Genomic DNA, 19,459 nt, shown 5'->3' with positions numbered 1-19,459 from the left:
AAGGGGGCGAGTGACGAGCCAATACCGAAAGGCAGCAAGCATAATGCAAACCCTAACACAATAGCAATAGCCATCTTTAGCACATTTCGTTCCCTTTGCAGGTGTTGATGTCCAGCGTTGGCCGATAGCAGGCCCGGAATTTTTTGTAATTTGAGCTTTATATAGATGGTAATGTAAAGTATGGCTATTAACACCAACGGAATAAAAATAAATACAACAGCACCGGAGAAGTAGTAATTCTCAAAGGACGAGGACTCTCCGAAGGCTTCATTCCAACGCCGCCTACACACCAGCCCTCCTAGATATTCAACAAGTTTAACGGCGACGAGCTCTGGGGACCCAACAGCCATCGCGACGATCCAAGTGGCGAGAATGAAGAACGGGCACAGTTTTGAATTCAAGATGGGGGAACGGAGGGGAAATACCACAGCTTCAAATCGATCCACAGCTATCAGAACCAGGCTCTGAATAGACACAGCAGTGGAGACATCTGATAAGAAGTAAGTCAGCTTACATAAGGCCTGGCCAAGAGGACCACCGATCAGCCAGGAGTCTATATAGAGCTTTTGTATATCCTGAGGAATAATAAAAATCGAAAACAGCAGATCGGACATGGCCATGTTTACAATTAAGAAGTTGATGGGCTTTCTCATTGTTTTCGTCTTGTAAACAATTATTCCAATGACGGTGTTTCCAGCCAGCGAGACAAGAAAGATCAGGCAGTAAGCGGCGGTTTTTCCGAGTTTTTCTGCTGTAGGATTACTGGCGCAGCTCGATGACTGTGTTGCATTCATGGTTGTATTAACGTTTTCTGACATTGTCGTTCAGTTTCTTTTTCTGTTCTTACGCTTACAATTGAGTTATCTTCCAGTTTGTTCAGTTTTGTAAGCAACGTCATAATTGTATGGCTTGATGTCGTCATGCGCGTGAAAACAATTAACGATTTGAGAATTTTCACGTGTGAAATGGTAGGCAGATCATTTACCAGCTTTGATAGCCGCAGTCTCCAAATGCCATCAGATAAAGTATTTATATCTACTTCAATTTCTTCTGCTCTGTTAAAAAGTCGGCTGACAGTCCTAAACACGTCGAATTTTTGTTCTGTTAATTTCTCGCCATCAAATTTAATCTTTTCATCAAGACGGGTTCATTGGGAGGAAAGATTTAAAAAAAAAATACTAGAATTTTAATATTGCTTGAGAACTCAATTAAATCATCTTGATGTCCTTTAAACTACTTTTCCTTGTCGGAGTTTAGAAATTTAGAACCTGTAACGTTTGTTATAATAGCGGAACTGAAGGACGTTCGCGCTAACTGTTTCTGCGCATCCTTACTGCGTACGCAGATTCACACGCCACGTCATGCATGAGAGCGCGCGCTTAGAAAAAAAAAGAACTTTGCCTGGATTTAATTATTTTGGACGTTCGGTGACCCTTATTTTTCTTTTGATGGATCATTTCATCTACCGATTTTCTACGTTTAGCGAAAAAGGAAGGAAACCATCGATTAAAGGTTGAATTTTTTGCTGAATGCACCATGGAATTCCGTTCTTTTAAATTGTTCGTTTATATGTGCGGCAGTTTCAAATGCCTCTTGAAGGGTTAAGTTTTGTGAGAACGGAGGCGACATTTGGAACTATTTACGCAACAGACCCAATTCTACAACATACGGCTAATATCGTTTGCCTCTGCTGACTCGCCCTTCGATTTTAACTGTGAACCCGTGTAGCCCATGCTGAATTAAGTGCGCCATTTTTTCAAAATCAGGGTTGTTTTCCACGCGCTTCATCTCTGAAACGAAGTCGGTGATCCGCAATTTCTTTTTGCTTTTCTGATACGAGCTATTTGATTAAGCAACTCATTATCTGACTGCAGTAAAAATTTAAAAAAATCTATCGACTGGAAAATTTTCCCCCGAACTTTGCCGATTCAACCACAAAAATGCATCGGCAAGTAAGTGACCTCTCACGCGAAAAAGTTCCTTACGGTTCTCCCCGCTCGCCCTAGACCACACTTGGCTAGCTCGCACTAAACCCATTAACCCAACCGGGAGCCTGTTCGCAGGCTACAAGTGAACGGATAATTTGAATAACGATAGCCAATATACTTGTTCCAAGATATCTTTAGACCACTTGGTTCTACCTGAGTTGATAACCACTGAATATAATGAGTAATGACTCTAGAGACAATTTAATGAAATGCAAACTGTGAGAGTAAATGTGGGGGATTCATAAGATGTGGGCTGTGTAAGGAATTAACACCATGAAAACTGTGTTGGTATATGTGGGGGATTAATGAGATGTAGGCTGTGTAGGTATATGTGGGGGATTGATAGATGTAGGCTGTGTAGGTATATGTGGGGGATTAATGAGATGTAGGCTGTGTAGGTATATGTGGGGGATTAATGAGATGTAGGCTGTGTAGGTATATGTGGGGGATTAATGAGATGTAGGCTGTGTAGATATTTGTGGGGGATTAATGAGATGTATGTTGTGTAGGTATATGTGGGGGATTAATGAGATGTAGGCTGTGTAGGTATACATAGGGGATTCATGAGATGTAGGCCGTGTAGGTTTGTGTAGGAGATTAATGAGATGTAGGCTGTGTAGGTAGGTATATGTGGGGGATTAATGAGATGTAGGCTGTGTAGGTATATGTGGGGCATTAATGAGATGTAGGCTGTGTAGGTATATGTGGGGGATTGATGAGATGTAGGCTGTGTATTGGTGAACCCAAGGTAGATTTTGACCACTATGCCGTGGTTTTGTTGAGTTGTAATGGCAGCATAAATCGAAAGTGATCACCACTAAACTGAAACAAAAACTGTGTCAGAGGTAATCTTGGCTATATCTATCCCCTCCCCCACCTGCCGACACCATAATACAACCTCATTGATAGTCTTCTGTACTCCTTTTGAGAAAGGAAAAAGTTGAAAATATTCATGTAACAAATATATCTGTATTTATCTTAATACTAATGTATTTATCACGTATCCTATTTCATATATTCAATGTAAATCGGAACATAATAAAAAGCTAATACCAGTCGGCTATTTTGCTCTTTTATCTAGTTTATTCGTATATTTGGCTCTTTAGGAATATAATATGCCAAGGCCGGGACGTTTCCCTCTATATAATTAGACGGGATGGGAGGGATGAGCTGAATTGCATCTCAGTGTAGAAAACCTCTTTCAAAAACAAACATTTTTATTCGGTAAATAAGCTACAGTATTTTTAAATATACAGTTAGCGGAAGGACGCTAATATGTAAATATCGCTCTATAGTACATACGTAATGACGCCGTTTTGAAATAGCTATGAAAGTTCATGGCACTTTCACAACTGCAACCGGTTGGAATTCGTCTAAAAAATGGAGCAACGTTGGCTTTCCTAGCGTGGATTTTATAACAAAAATATCTGTAAATTTAGTTAAACCTATGTGTCAGTCAGCTGTTTTTAAAATTAATAATTTAACTGACATCTTTAAAAAGATTTCTCAAAACTGTAGACAGTTCCTTCCACACTTCACGAGAATATTTTATGTTTGACATAACTCAACTACTAATTTTAACTACCTAGATTTATTTATTGCATATTTATTACTCCGCCTTGTCCATTACAGCAGGAAATGTCACGATTTTTAGTTCTTTCCCGTAGTCGCACACAACGGTAGTGTTATCACACACGTTCACGTAACGCACGAACACGGATGTGTCATCATCTCCCAGAAGAACGGTTTTCACGCGTCTACCGGTCAAGACGTCCCAAACTGAGATGTGTCCCTGCGGGTTAAAAACCTTGCCGAGTGAGGTAAATAATAAATGGCATAGATGCACACCATCAGGAAATTCTTGGTAAAAGAGGCTACTCTAAACTGAGACTGCCAATACAATGTGACAAACCATTTTGTCTCTACAATTCTACGTTGTTTATATTTGCACTAGCTTGTATTAGATATAGTCTTTACAATACAAAGCGTAGCAAGGCAGACCAGATCCTAAACTTTTTCAAAGTATTTTCAATAGTAATAGGACCACTTCCGAGTTACCTTATGCCTCTCTTTCAAAACCAGTCCTCGTGCACAACCTTTCCTATGAAAATGAGTTTGATTTGCATGAAAAAGAAACACATTTCTATATAAATGGTTTCGCACGAACACTCGTTTTGACGCAGAGGCAAAAGGCAACTTGGAAATGGCCTATTAGGTTTCGTCTTTTACTCGTGAAAGTACACCGTGCACTCGTAACTGAACTGGAACATCAAACGGTCAACCTTAAGTAAATCTTGGCAGAGCTGAGAGAAGGGGAAGAGATTGGAGGGGAGGAGATGGGACAGGAAGGCAAAGTAAAGTAAAGCAGAACAGAGCAATGTGGAAGAAAGCCGAGGGGAGAAGAGCGGAGGAGAGCAGATGAGAGAAGAGGAGCCAAGTCAAGGTTATTAACATCTAGATTCCCCGCACAATGTCAACACATTGTCAGTAAACAGGTGACGAGAATAACGAAAATCATCAATATGACATATGGTCTTGATGAACCATGAAATTCTCAGAACTAACTTTACATAAACAGTACTGGTAATCAGTAAGGACAATCACTACTTCGATATTGGGATGAGAGGATTATAAACTAACAAAACACAGACGGACCAACCTGACCACCAGTGATAAACAACGTTCGTGATAACATGGCTACGTTGGAGCAGAGATCTGGAAACTGGAAAAAAAACAACATTTTCATTAACATTTTACATTTTTCCGCGCTTGGCACCAGTTCCTTGTTTTCGCGCGCTTGACATTGGTTACATATTTTCCTGCACTAGGCGCTGTCTGTAAGTTTCTTCTCCGAGTTTATAAATGGTTTACGTTTTCCCACACTCGGCAACTGTTACGTGTTTTCTCGCACCTGTCCAGGCCTCAAATTTTTGCTTTGATTCTTATCCTCTGTGTTCTTTGTGTTTGCTTTGAGTGACCAACAACTTTGCTTACCTGCTTCAGACGGTGCAAACACTCGCCGCGCGCTCTGTCCCAGATGCACAGCACACTCTCCAGACTCACACTGAGTAAGTGTTCAGCCGTACACGTGACCGCAGTGACGGACTTCACGTGACCTCGCAGGTGCTGCAGACATTCACCGCTGACCACATCCCAAACACGCACACCACCATTGGCAGCACCGCTGACCACTTGCCGGTTATTGGTCTACGATGAGAAATTGTAAGTTCTGTAATTAAGCAAAAACTATGGCCAAATAGGTTGTCTTTAGGTGGAGGCGTGCTAACCACGTGCTTGCCTCGTGATACCCCATAGAGGTCAACGTGCAGATGTTCCTTAAACAAAGCAAGATCTGACATCTTTTCTTTACTGAAAACAAGTTTGAACGTACAATCGTGTGATTTTTCACCGTGACTAAGAAATGCAAGTTTTTAATTCAAATTTCATAAATACTTTAGTTAGGGTCCGGGTCAAACGTCGACTGACTTCACGTAAGTCCATGTAATAAAAATAAACTAAAGATATTGTTGTAAATTGTTACCGCTCAATTGCATTACGTCATGTTCGATCTTGTACTTACACCTTACCTTGTCTACAGAAAGACAAGAAATGCTGTCTGCATGGCCGTGTAACGTGTAAACACAAACACACTCGTCTGTTCGAAACACCTGGAAAAAAAGACAACACAAGCGTGAAGTTGGGTAAGATGAAAAAAAAAATTCTATTGTTATGCAGCAGTTTCACCGTCTTGCACATTAGCCATTTCAACGACACGAAAGATTATTGTCCACTTTTCACTTTTGCATATCTCAGATGATAAAATTTCCATTAAAAAGACATTTCGTAAGACTCACTAAAGACGAACATGTATTATAAAGTTTAAGTTATCAACACAACACAGGGTCAATTAACCTTGAGTGTTCTGTCATGACTTCCAGTAATGACCCTTCCTTCCATGACGCCCAAGGCACAGATGGGTTTGTGGTGAGCTCTCAGTTTGTGACTTATCCTACACAGCGGGGACTCCTGTGAAGTGTGCGCGTGTGAGCCGTTGACGCTGATTGGAGTAGAATCTTCAGCGTGCATTGCACCTGGGACAGCATTTGAGTGGCTACTACTCTTTCGGGTAATCCTTGGTGAAGATCGTTTTATTGGAGAACTTTCCAGTAAGGGTGTATTTAAACTGGGCCTGCAGGGGACCCCAAGGCTAAGAAACTCTAAAGATCCATCCAAGCGAGCCACGACGATTTGAGGACTAATGGAGAGAAACAAGAGCAAAGTAATTGGTTGATTCACTCGCTCGTTCGTTCGTTCGATCGCTCTCTCGTTCGTTTGCTCGCTCTTTCGTTCGTTCGTTGGTTCGTTCGCGCGTTCGGTCGCTCCATCGCTCGTTTCTTTGTTTACTGACTTTTTGTGATTGTCAAACGTTTTTTTTTTTAGAAATATATAACAGAATATGGTAGGTAAATTTGTTCCGTCCTTACCTCCCCAGTAAAAAGCTGAGTTTCGTTACGCCGATGTTGCCATCACGTGACACGTAGACTTGTGCGCCAGACAACACACTCCAAATCTGACAAAACACACATGTACAAGTAATATAAAGAGGAATTGTGGCACAGATTATCACTCTACTTGCGTTGTCAACAACTCAAAGTTCTACCACTAAGCTTCAGTGCTTCATCTTTCGAATTGTATTTCTAGCAAACATTCAACCTGGAAAAAGAACTAGATAAAATTGTTCACACACTAAGAACACATTAATCACATAATACCTCGACAGCGCCGTCACTGCAGCCAGTCACCAAAAAATCACCCTTACAATCAACAGACCACACCGAGGCTCCAGTAGCTCGGTTGTTATGGAAACTGTCAGTCTGGGCGTACGCCTGTTCATCACATGACCCCTCTGAGCTGGACAACCATCCTGCGTCTTCTTCATCGGTGCTTGACCACGAGCTAGTGAAAGAACCTCTAGAACTCACCCTGGGAGACCACGTGGGTATGTCCATTCCATTAGTGTACTTACTGAAGTCATAACCTGTGGACTTTGGACTACCACCAGACACGAATGACTCATCTAGCGAACAGCTGTTATTCACAACAGCGATTTCCGCAGGGTTTGATTCAGATTTTGGTGAGAGCGGTATTCCATTGCTCACTTCTGTGCCGTTCTCATCCGTACTGCACAGCTGAGGCGGCGTGCATTCCGAGTCTGACACGTGACCGGGGATGACTCGCGCAATAGTGCTAGGAAGGTTCTCTAAGAACCTCTGAGTTGTGTAGCCGCTGTCCGCACCCAAACTGCGCCTGTGTTTCAGCTTCTTTTGTTTTGTCTTTCGCTTGAGCGGCATGTCTGAATGAACAGTGCTGTAGAAACAATCACATAAGTTTGTGACACGCGTTTACTCCACTTGTAAGTCGGACCCCCGCCCCGCCCTCGCTTCCAATAAAAAAGGAATAAAAAGAAAAGAAACAAAGAAAACATCAAAGAAAGAAAACTAAACGAAGAAAGGACAAGAGAAAGCGAGAAAATAGGTTATTCTTTCCTTCTGCTTACTTTTGCTTTGACAGAAAGAGACAAAGAAGGAAAGGAACAAAGAGAAAAGGAAAGAGGCAAAGAAAAGAAAGAAAGTCACAAGACAAGCAAACTAACCTTTTTCTGTGAATTACTCTTAAACAATCTCCGGTGGCAATGTCCCAAACACAAATTTGTCCGCTTAAACAAACACTGACGATGTACGATACAGTACACTTCAAATGCTCCACGTTCTGCAAAGAAACAACAAAAACAAAATAAATGCTGCAATCAAGACAGTCCAAAATATGCCTCGCCAAGAAAGCTAAGAATATATCAGAACAGCTCTCGGCAAATGGCACGGCAGGAAAATATTCGGATTTGAGGAAGAATAAGCAAGGATACAAGTTTGACGTCAACTAAAAGAAAATGTTTCCTAGTGACAAAGGATTTAGTTGTCCACTTGTAGTAAGGTGTGGAAAGTTTTAAATTAGAGATTGAATAAGGGTTGAATTTCATTTGGTAGGCTTCAGAACTGAAAACCAAAAGCAGCAGAGAACGAAACTCTTGCTAAGGAATGACATGCATATTGCAAGAAACATGCCATCATGATCAATAGCACATTTTTCGCTGCAAGCCATACCAACCTGAGTGTGCCCTCTTAGGCTGATGGGAACGCTCTCCACCAGAGTATCACATCGGTGCCCTTTTCCCCTCCTTCCACGTCCTGACCTGGGGTTCACTTGAAGATCATTCAGAAATTTACAGACAAAGAAGAGAATAATCATGACGACTACACCAAGTACCACACAGGACAAGGCGTTGTGATAGTACTTGGGATCTCGGCCCGAGGCCGTCTCCTGTCCATGCCCCAGAGGATGGTCAATTTTTACCGTCCCCTCCACTGAAGGGAAGTCCGGGTTACTCGCCAACAGTTGGTCGCCATCTTGAGGCATATCCGGAACGAAAATGTCTGTATCGATGTTAATGCCCAGATGAACAGGCGGCAAAACTGTCACATACCTTTGAACGATACCTCAAGTTCAGTATTCCAAACTTATAATCATTTATTTACCGTGACAATTGTTCCTTGAAAATAATTATATATAATATATAACTTATTAATTCACTCTTATAGGAGGCTGAAATTATAATAACTTTATTTACCCTCGGCAGTGTTTATAGCACAAAGCAGGGCTCGAAATTGCGACTCACTGGTCGCCAATGCGACCAAAAATTGAGCCCTGGCGACTAAATTTTCAGAACTGGTCGCCAGCTGGCGACTCGCGTTTTGTCCGATAACTAAAGAAAACCACGACACAACTTTTGTTTTTAAATCTTTATATTAGGAAATCACCTTTCCGTCCCCAGTAAAACAATGTCTGAATATTACAAGATAATCGAAAAAATTGAATGCATTTCGACACGTCGATACTCGTTCACGGTGCGCCATATTGTTTCAGCGGCTTCTTCCGAAACTGGGATCGCAGGCGCACTTCCACACCCTGTGCTTTTTGTTTGACGCGAAAATGGCGGTAGATACCAATCGGTTGAAGGAATTACGTGTGTTTTTACGTGCGGGGAATGAAAATTCAGCCAAAAGGTTAATCCAAACTTAAGACAAAATAAAGAACGGCATTTCGAAGAAGTAGCAACGGGAAAATACGCAAGGACCCGTGTTTGTCTCACAATGCAAACCACGGACTTAAAACGTATTATGCTTCGCTTGATTTAAAATGACTAAGGAGACAACCATCACCTTCGGACCAGAGACATATCACCTGAGAACAACTAATTGTTACTCGTGTTGTTTCTAATTGTTTTCGCTCTTCAATCGTGACTTTTCTTGCATGCAAAGTAACGTATGAAATTTGTTCTTGTGTAAGTTATATATAAAATACGTGTAAGTTGGCGACCAAACTTTACGATCTGGCGACCAAAAATTTTTCCGTTAGTCGCCAGCTGGCTCCCGAATGAAAAAGTTAACTTCGAGCCCTGCAAAGGCTAGTGGAGCCGAGCTAACAACTGAAACAAATAATTCAAATTGAACATCACATTGTTATAAAGAAACCCACCAGGCCGGGGGCAACCCAGTTGGCTATTTACAAGCGTGACCGAGCATTTCAAGACAGGGCTACCGTGAAACAACTCCAGGTAGTGGTCAGTCCGACGCGCTGATGACTGGGCCACGCTGCCTCCGTTGGATAATTGTATAGTTGTAATTATTATTATCTGCCCTGAAGGGTGACATTGAAGTTAGAAGCGGTAAATTTACCTGCCAAGAAGGCTGATATTGTAGTAATTTAACAGCTGGGGCCAGTGCCGTTGATAAAGACCTTTCCACAACTCAACAGACGGAGGTTTGATGGGAAACTCTGATCTCCTCGTTCTTGCAGATTCTCTCGCACTTTTCCATCTTGACTGATTGCTACTGTCCTCTACTCCCTGGGTAAATCTGATTTTACTGTCTTCAAACTTTGAGCTGGAATTCGCCATGTTCGCATTTTCAGCTGCTTTGTCAGAGTTCTTCTGATTTTCGGATGTGTCCAGAGATTCCGAACCAGGGTAGCTCAAGATGTAGATAAAATAGAAAAAGACACATACCTGGAGGACAAAACAGAGGAACAAAAAATGACACAAATATTAGTTTAAAAGTACTCTTTAACGTCACTGCATTAGCACCAACTCTTAGTATCTGGCATACATGCCAGAACAAAAGGTCTCCGTAGGGCTACCCCTGTTTGGAAGATGTCTAAAACTGGATTTGAAAATTCAATACTGATGAAGGGAGCAAAGAAAACAAATTTTCAGGCTTGCGCAAACTCTCACTATGATGTACTAGCCCGAAAATCATTCTCGCTAGTAGCCCACAATTAAAGTTCGTCTCTTACGCTGTTTCTGTAATTTGAATTTTTTGGAAATTTTCCCCAACAAACTTCACTTGCCCATAGGGCAAGTGATGGATAAAATCCAGTACGAATAGCCCGACTGCAAACTCCACTAGCCCCATGCTATTGGACGCGACTTTTTGTGCACGCTGTGGCGACGCATGCAAATCAGTACAGCAACTCTGACTGCTGTGTTTTCAATTTCCGCACGATAGTAACCATCAATCAAAGGCACTACAAGGATATAGCTACATGTTCCTCATCAAAAGAAACTCAGACAAATCTCGAGCGTGAAAGAACTAAGTACGCCAAGTCAAAACACCTGTTTACATCATAACATAACACCCGACACACACACACATGATTTAAGAATGTTTTTTCCCTACCATGAGAGCTTTTTGTACTATTCTTGTTCTTGCCCAAAAGTAAGCAAAATTAAGCCTCTTGGGTAGTTTCTTGGGTAGAACTGGGCACTCCCTTGGGGGAGTACTCTGAGTATTCAGTTTAAACGGCGGCAGAGGTGGCAGCAGGCCAAAGAACCGCACTGGCTGAGGGGAATGAAGGGATTGAGGGGGACTGGGCACGGGTGATGGTGGCCTTTGAGCTGATGTTGGTGAAGTTCCTGGTTATGAGAAAAAGCACAAACAAAATGAAGTCCAGGATTATTTTAACTAACTTCTCAAACTCATTAACAGGTCATGAAGTTTAAACAAAGGAAATCATGACTGTGACCGTGTTTGTATATGATCTTAATTTAAGCATAGATTTTTACGATTTTATTTCTCTGTTTTCTCCTTAGTTTTAGTTTCAATTGAGAAGATTGTCAAAATACTCCACTGCATGTCGTATTTTCAACTCTCTTCTTAATGTTTGGAAATAATTATGGTCAAACACGACCTTTCCTGTTTGATATATTGCTTAAAAAGCACATAATTACCTGACTGTAAAATAAATGCAAGATGTTTTCTAGGGAAGTTTCGAGAACTGAGTGAAGAGTACACACTAATAACCAAAAGTTGACGTAATGCACTGAAAGAACATTGTCAATACTACTTTTCATTACCTTTCTGTGACTTATTTGATTGACTCCTTTCTCTGACCTGAATGGGCTGCCTTTGAAGATCTGAAAGCTGAAAAATGGATTGTGTCACTCTTTTCATATTACACGTACATTACACTAAAAGCAGTCTGGAGAGTGCTTAGAGCGTTCCACTCTGACCACTAAGCTGGAGTTGTTTTGTGGTAGACCCTAGTTCAACTCCTTGGTAATGCTTGTAAATAGCCAACTGGTCTGCCTCCAGGTAGTTGCCAGGTTTTTTTTTAAGCCTAATATATTTTTTCTTTCAATTTAAGTAGCATGCCTGAGAACTAGTTAGGCGTAACCAGGTGCATTGACCCCTAGAAACACTTAATGTTTAAGAACGTTTTTTTTCGGTTCACTTCTACGTACATCACTGAACGTTGTTAATTTGGATTTGCCTCCCCCCGCCCCACTAAAAGAATCAACTTAACAATTTTCAGGGCTTTATATGCCAGCGACCATCTTGAAAAAGCCCAGCCTCACCATACTTTTGTTTCTACTACTAAACTGTACTTTACTTTAAATTTTGCAACTTGTTCTCGTCTTTGATCCATCTCTAGTATCAAACAGAGTTTTGCAGTTTCCAGTACGCAGGCACACCACATGTGCAAAGCCTGGATTTCTTTAGCTTTTGCATGCAATGCGGGCCTATCACATTAGACTTATTCACTGTATGGCATTGTCAGCCCTTGTAAGAGTATTTACATAAAACAAAATAATCACAGTCTAAGTACCTCCATTCTCCTTATGTCAATAGAGAGAACTGTCACAAACAGTACCATCTGAAGAAAGATGTCTGAGAGCAGGCAAACCATGGCAAAGACACAAAACTCCTGAAAAAAGGACACCCATGGGAAGATTACATCAGTTAGATCTTTTCTGTTAAGTTTGAAGAACAAAATTCTTCTACTTAAATTGCATAACAACATGGATTTGTAATGGTGCAATGCTCAATATCGTGCCAAAAGTTTTAATGTACTAGTTTCAGATGATTTTCTTATATCTCCTCACGTGTCTCCTTGTTTAAAATACTGTGTGAAAGGAGGAACAGGAAAAGGAGAACAGGAAAAGGGGAACTGGCAAAAAGGAAAGCAGGAAAAGAGAACTTAAAGGGGAAAGGGGAAAGGAAATGAGGGAACTATGAAATGAGAAGAAGGGGACAGGGGGAAAGAGCTTTAAATAGAATAAACAGCATTGAAAGATCAATAATATTGAGAGAATGTTCACACCTGTATAGCTGGTACAAAGGTGATGTAGCCACATAACAAAACAGCCATTTCTGTACACAGATTTTTGATGATATACCAGCCTTCCTTGCTCAATCCTAGAATATCATAAACCATTAATGCCATCAGTGACCACAGTCAACGTAAAGTTTAGTTGAATATATATTGGAAATAGTAAGTAACACATAAATCTCCCTAGCCTGTTTGTGTGTTTGTCTGCTGTCAGTCTGGTGGGTGGGTGGGTTGGTGTGTCAGCCAAAAAGGTGGTGGGTTGCTCAGTTGGTTAGTTGGTCAGGGGGTCATGTTGAAATGTTACGCAATGCTATCATGCAAGAGATATGAAGGCTACAGCATGGTAAATTCCAGTATCAATTTATTACAAATAATGCGTCATTTTGCTTGAGATTGAAATACCTTGTGCAACTCTTATCTTGACCTCGAGATCCACTGGGGTTGATACCACTGACTTTGTTATAACAAGAATATTTTCCACACCAACCACAATAACGAGATAAGGAAATATTTCACTGAAAAACCAAGAGATGAAAAAGGTCTTCTGATGGTTATTTTTTATGGGGTTCATTCAACTGAAAACTTACAACATTGCTGCATGGTTATTTTTATGTACATGTATTGTATAAAGCTCACAGAACTTTTGAGCCTTCTTGTTGTTCAATTGGTGGTCTTTATAACTTACAGTTAACTCTAGTAAAAACTAAGCACATTGCATGTGAACTGTTAGAGTTACAGTAAGAGACCATAAACACTCAACTTTTTTGTACTTTTGTCGACTATAGAATGAAGGCTCACTATATAATGTACAATATTGGGATGAAGAACCAAGTATTCAAGGTTCGAGTGTCCTCATTGTAATGAAATTTCTTTCAATTACTATTCAGTCATGGATTGCTGTTTCTTCTCTTGTTATACAGCCCAATGCCTCACAATTGGGCCATAAAAAGGAGAACAAACTCAGTCCATACATAACTTCTGGCATGTAGCTTGGACAAGGTTGCTGAGGTGTATATTAACTGACTTTTTGGACTCACTGGTATCTCACCTGCTATCCAGAGTGGTAACAAGACCAAAGAATGAGCATAATCCAGCAGCCATGACCAGAGATGCGATCACTGAGATGACAGCACTAAATGCCAATCCCCACTTGCTCTTAACCATCTCTATCTTACCTGCATAGACAAACATTCCTTTTATTTAAAGCTCTCAAGGAAAGGCAAATACCTTGCAATGCAATCTGATGTTTGGGTTAGCATATACATTGTACCACTCAATTATTATACATGACAAAAAAAGTTCCAGGGAAGGGGATGGTAACCTGCGTTCTACTAGCATACCATCCACATCCAGATAAAAAAAAGAAAAACAAAACAATAACTAGATTTCAACTTACCAACAGAAAATGCCAAGTAAAGAAACACTATAAAGTATGTTACACAGAGTGGAGCAAGTTCAATTAGCTCTCTATGTTCACCCTTTAAAGCAAGAGAGAAAACAGAAGAGTATTTTAAATAAGAGATTTCAACAGGAACTCTTCAGGTGCAAATTAAAGAAAAAAACAGACCACTAACTATATAAAAATAATGAAATTAATTACTCTGTTGCACGTGCCAGAGTATGGCCCTATTCTCCCAGAGGATAGAAGGAATTGAGTCAGTCAACTAGCAGAGTATTACTTATATGAATGATTTTATCAGGGAAATATAAAGAATTTTTCCAGCATGTATACCTTGTAATAGATATGTACTACACTATCCTTGTTAATACCCTCATCCTTTTCAGTTGGGGAGGCCAGAGGAAATTCTTTCTTTAACTGATTACTCAGTTCATCTATATACCTGCAGTAAGTGAAAATGTTCAGATCAAAGACAGTGTGTTCAATATTTTGGAAATTGAAGGAAAGCAGGTATGAAAATTCCTGCTGGATGGCTAAATGCTAGCACATTTACTACAAGATGGGCCTACATGTATCTTGCCCACATGGGATTGTATCCTGCCAAATCCTGCAGGGAAAATCATTACATTTATGGTGTTCTCTACGCTCTTTGGTCAACATGACTGGCTAATTCACGTTTGGTATGATTATGGACCACGATTGCATCTCCATAAACAAACAAAAACAGATGAGCCTATTATGCAACCTACTGACTTCATACCTGGTCAATAACCCATAATAATAGTGATCCTTTGCGAGGCCCCTTAAGCTGGAGATTGCTGGAGATTTCTGGAGATTTCAAACCTTGATTGAGTTAAAAATGTTTACATTAAGTTTACCTTGGGTCATGTGACGACAGAACTAGTGTAACTCCATACTGTATGACATGATGTGGTCCCTCTGGGATACCGGGATAGATCCCAGTCTGTTTGAGTGGCAAGCCAAGTATGAATTCTGTTGACAACATTGATAACCCTAAAAAGGAAGCAAAATCATGCAAACTGTTTGTTTTTTTCAGGCATACCTAAGACTTGCAAATCATAAAAACTCCCAAAAAAGGTGGACTGGCAATTAGGCATGCTTTGAGAAGTTTGCCAACGTCACACATTGCAATTGCATTAATTAGGCGTGAATTCGCATTTAAGCTACATTGTGTATTAACAACGAAACACAAACCAATGTTAAAAGCAGTCCCACGTCGATCAAGATACAAATCGTCCAGAACAGAGGCATCTTGTTCAAACCTGCAACACAACCATGAATCAATTACCAGTCAAAAACAAATGTTCAAGTAAAATTGTTCCAACCACTTCCACATGGACACTGTCTTTTCAGTGGTATCTATAGACAAATTTTGGCTCCCTAAGGACCTGACCATTTCTTTTATTACTGGAAAAAATTAACTCTTTAATATAGCTGCCCAATAGCCAGATTTTGTAAGTTACAATAGGTTATCAGAGGAAAAAAAAAAGAAAAAAAAATGTCATTACAGATTTTCAAATGATGACGCTTGAGCTTAACACAAAAACAACAAAACTCCCAACAAATTCAAAGTTACAAGTAAGTAGCACTTGCCCTCTTGACCAGGCATGTTTTAAACAATTCTTTTGGATAAGGTCTAGTTGTTAACACATTTTTGCTAGTCACTTTTCCAAATGGGATCATTGTACTAAATACCTTCAAAATTAACTTCCCATCAGTCAGGAGGGTGGAGTGGAGTTTGAACCTCTGCTACAAGCTCTGATATATTTCTGTGTTCTGTCTGTGCCCCCAGTAAAGCTGAACTGAGTTAAATTATTTTTGTCCCCAGCATAAACTCAATTCTCACCTTTTTATATTTCTGTCCCATAGATTAGCTGGTGACAGAAGGAGACATCCTTTAGATGGGAGATATCGTTGATCAGTCATAATACCAAGACCTGAAAGCGGTGCTGCATTGGAACCTAAATCCACTTTTAAACAAACGTCACTGAGCTCCACTGTGTGTCTTCTTGTAAACAAGAAGAATAAATCATATGAAAACAATTAATATCCTTAAATAATTAGTAAATACAAGCTGCTCTCAAGATCTGAATTACTAAGCATTTGCTGCAGTTAATTAACCAATTATTGTCCATAATTTTACATAGCATTGAAGATGCAAGTGTCACTTTATCAAAGGACAGGCTATAGTGGAGTTTGAACAGCCAAGTGGCTGCTTATTGTATTAAATTTTTTTTTACAGTTCTAGGTATTGTAATTTTAATAGCTTATTTATGTTCAATTATGAAATTCTGCAGTATTCAGGAAGCTAATTTGCAACCTTTCTCTATAAGTAACTGTCCTTGTTATGGGGTAGAATACATACCCATGCTGATACTGGAAATCTGTGATGAACTTTGTGATTTGAAAGGCAGGTTTTAGTGCTTCTTTTATGACCATATTACTCTGAAGGTGAGGCCTCCAAGGACTTACATGCGCCACCAGAATAAACTGCTGTATGTATAACACTGGATCACCTACAAACTGAAAAAAAAAAGTTTACTCAGGCAACAATGAAATAAAAAAAGAAAAGAAAACACAAGCAATAAATAGGAGAACCACCACAGAGAAGGAAGGCAGCGTGCAAACCCCAGCCTCCCTCCCCATTTTTGGACTTGCCCTTTATAGGCAAGCTGTGACTTATGATTACTAGCCTGAAAGTCATTCTCACTAGCTCCCCAAATTTCATCTCTTTACATTACTTCTGTAATTTGAACTTCCTCAAAAATTTTGCTAAGGAAATTCACTGGCCTGTCGGACAAGTGAAGGGCAGGATCCACCGGCCCCTGGTAATTGGACATGACTTTCTTTGCATACACTTCAAGTGGGGAGTCTTGAAAGTAAACTGGAAGGAGTTCCAAAAGCTCTTCTGAGAGGTAGGTACATGAATGGATAATTTCCGGAACAGTGCAACAACAAATATACAAGAAATATTAAACATGTTTGTTCTGTACCCATCTTGGAATGGTGCTGCCATTTCCCTGTAAAATCCTCGGTGCACTTCCTTTACTGTCAGCTACAGATACTCCAGATGAACTCAGCGTGATCCATTCTATAGCTGCTGAACCTCCAAACAGTGGTACAGACAGAAGAGGAGCACTAATGGAATCACAATAACAGTGGTAAACACTGAAGTCAGTTTAACCACTACTCTGTCAAGTCTGCATCAGGCCAATGGCCCATACATGCACAGTTCAAGCTTATTCTCGGTATGCACATGATGTCATCATTTTCAAAACTCCAACCCTATAGAGCCACCATTGAAGTTATTATCCAACATCAGGCATTAGAGGAGGTAAAATTAATTTATAGCTGTTAACAACTTTTCAGCTCAATAGCTTGCTGCATCTCAAAACAGGCACATTTTGAATTTCAGGGTTAAGAGGGTGTGTGACAAAGCTATGAACGCGTTTGTCGAAAAATATATACTTATCTCCCGATTTTTAGCCTTTTTAGAAGTTTAATGTATTAGGAAAAGTGCTTATTTAAATGCTTGCTTGATCAGTTCTGATAATCAGTCACCTAGATAGCCAGAGTAAGTTCCATATGTTTACTCTGTTTTCCAGCCATCATGTTGGTGTACCATGGAGGTACACCAACATGATGGCTCCATACTGGGCTCTATAAATTTGTGCAAAATATTTCGAAGAACATTTGAAGTTTAGGAAAAAGAACAGAGCTAAAACTTGGAGAAGTGTCTTTTTTATTTATCTCCTATAACATCATAATTTCTTATCTTTATACACTGAATGGTTTTTAAATTATTTTTTATTGCGTGACAGCACAACACAACACGATCTGGATTCCAACGTGCTAACTATGAGGCCACTGCACCTTCACCACTCCGTAATATGAGAGTTCTGATAATGACCTGACTTAGCACCTGGGACACCAACTCAATAGTGAGAACTCAAGGCAGAGGGTGTTTACCTCGGTTGAAATCCTACATTTGATCATAATTTGTTGTAGATGTTATAGGATCAAGCAAGATCCCTTAGGATCGTAATCAGGAATGGGACCTCAATTAGGATCCTAAGTACAGGATTGCACATGTATAGGATCCTGTAAGATTCTCAGCACAAGATCTTATTACATGTAATATTGGCTCTCGCACAGGACCTTATGGTTAATTGATTTTTCCACGGTTGCATGTGATCCTTGTCTTGAAAATTAATGTCTTACATAAATATTTCTATATCGATTTCAAAGCCAGATTTGGTATAAATTATTGCCTTTTCTTTTAGTGTTTCATCAATTTTTGGTACAGTACGGGAATTGAAGGGAATCACCACTATTATGAAAGTCAAATTCGTTAATTCCATAAATTGATTGTGATCGGTCCTCTCACCTGCAAGTTATAATTACCAGTGCTGCGAAGCATAGCACTAACTTTGGATGTGTGGCACAGAACAGTCCATGCTCATAACACAGACGGGAAATCAAATCGGCTCCGCTTTTTATCTCCTCGACAACTTCGGGTTCTTTGGTGGTGACAGTAGTTCCGCTTTCCATTGTAATTCCATTTGCGCTCATACTCACGTCTGTAGCTTTGAGAAGTTTCGTACTTCTGTCCTCGTGAACGATCTACGCCCTTTGCGTCCTTTACTCAACCGTTTCCAGAGTTTATCTTTTCACTGAATTAAAATGGCCATGCTCAATTGCCACGATGTTTTCGTGGGGATCACGAGGACCACGTTTTCCACAGGAGTGTCAATTTGTTGGTTCGAGTCTTGCCCAAGTTTGGAAAGATCACGGAATAAGGAGCGTATCACTTCAATCCACAAATGCTGACACTCCTCTCTCCTATCCGTTTGCTGCCATTGCGCTATGCTGCTTGTGATATAACGAACAAAAATAAAGTGGCTACAAACTGTTCAAGTCTAAAATTGGTTTCGACGCCATTTTTGTCTTCTCCCAGGCGCATGACCGTGATTTAGGATAGAGCGTGGGCTCAAAAACAAATGGCGGGAAAACGATCAAAGCTTCGGTATAAATGATACTGTATTTAAGGGGGTCTTATACTCTCAGATATAAATTTTTCTCCAGAAAACCATTTTTTTGGAACATGAAGATTCAACATCCCTGTCCATTTGTAAATCGTATTTTGAAACGATTTTCCTCTAATTACTCCTGAATTTACGTTTAAATTAAGAAATCTGAACACTTCTAGATATATTTCAACATAGCAACACCCATAGCAACCATTGTTTACAGTCTAAAAGTACTCACAAAATGGATTCAATTCAGTACATTTTAATGATACTTTACACAAACGCTTTAAAGATGTGTA

General features: G+C 40.1%; 2 protein-coding genes across 3 annotated transcripts in view; both read right to left on the bottom strand.

Annotated features, from left to right (window-relative positions):
* Window positions 1–841, bottom strand: part of LOC110049945 (QRFP-like peptide receptor) — a 986-nt gene extending 145 nt beyond the window's left edge. The window contains exon 1 of the mRNA XM_020755797.2: window positions 1–841. This exon is cut by the window's left edge and continues 145 nt beyond it. Within this exon, the coding sequence (XP_020611456.2) occupies window positions 1–818 (818 nt within the window). The 5' untranslated portion in view covers window positions 819–841.
* A 2,346-nt stretch (window positions 842–3,187) lies between these two features.
* LOC110050009 (sterol regulatory element-binding protein cleavage-activating protein-like) lies at window positions 3,188–19,093 on the bottom strand. 2 transcript variants are annotated; one of them, XM_089285555.1, is made up of 24 exons: window positions 18,518–19,093; window positions 17,124–17,268; window positions 16,496–16,653; window positions 15,977–16,138; window positions 15,325–15,392; window positions 14,988–15,123; window positions 14,443–14,551; window positions 14,107–14,188; window positions 13,759–13,885; window positions 13,113–13,225; window positions 12,702–12,796; window positions 12,207–12,305; window positions 11,455–11,521; window positions 10,778–11,013; window positions 9,779–10,107; window positions 8,151–8,526; window positions 7,642–7,757; window positions 6,761–7,355; window positions 6,473–6,558; window positions 5,901–6,243; window positions 5,576–5,656; window positions 4,983–5,195; window positions 4,648–4,710; window positions 3,188–3,780 (listed from the first exon to the last, which is right to left on the bottom strand). In XM_089285555.1, the coding sequence occupies exons 1-24, from the start codon at window positions 18,700–18,702 to the stop codon at window positions 3,598–3,600; spliced, it is 4,167 nt and encodes a 1,388-aa protein (XP_089141681.1). In that variant the 5' UTR covers window positions 18,703–19,093; the 3' UTR covers window positions 3,188–3,597. The 2 variants fall into 2 exon arrangements, with proteins under 2 accessions (XP_089141681.1, XP_089141682.1); XM_089285556.1 differs by having other exon boundaries at window positions 15,977–16,135.
* Window positions 19,094–19,459: the final 366 nt, after the last annotated feature.

Source organism: Orbicella faveolata, unplaced genomic scaffold, assembly GCF_042242905.1.
Source record: "Orbicella faveolata isolate gen_17 unplaced genomic scaffold, um_ofav_v1 contig_13, whole genome shotgun sequence".
NCBI lineage: Eukaryota > Metazoa > Cnidaria > Anthozoa > Scleractinia > Merulinidae > Orbicella > Orbicella faveolata.
Note: the sequence above shows the minus strand (reverse complement) of the source record. Positions and strands in the feature narration are given on the sequence as shown.

Coding starts and splice junctions, on each gene's coding strand:
- LOC110050009 (XM_089285555.1), bottom strand. CDS start 18,702: ATGAGCGCAAATGGAATTACAATGGAAAGCGGAACTACTGTCACCACC. Junction 17,269..18,517: donor CTGGTAATTATAACTTGCAG/GTGAGAGGACCG, acceptor TGATTCCATTAG/TGCTCCTCTTCTGTCTGTAC. Junction 14,552..14,987: donor CTGTCGTCACATGACCCAAG/GTAAACTTAATG, acceptor CACTTACTGCAG/GTATATAGATGAACTGAGTA.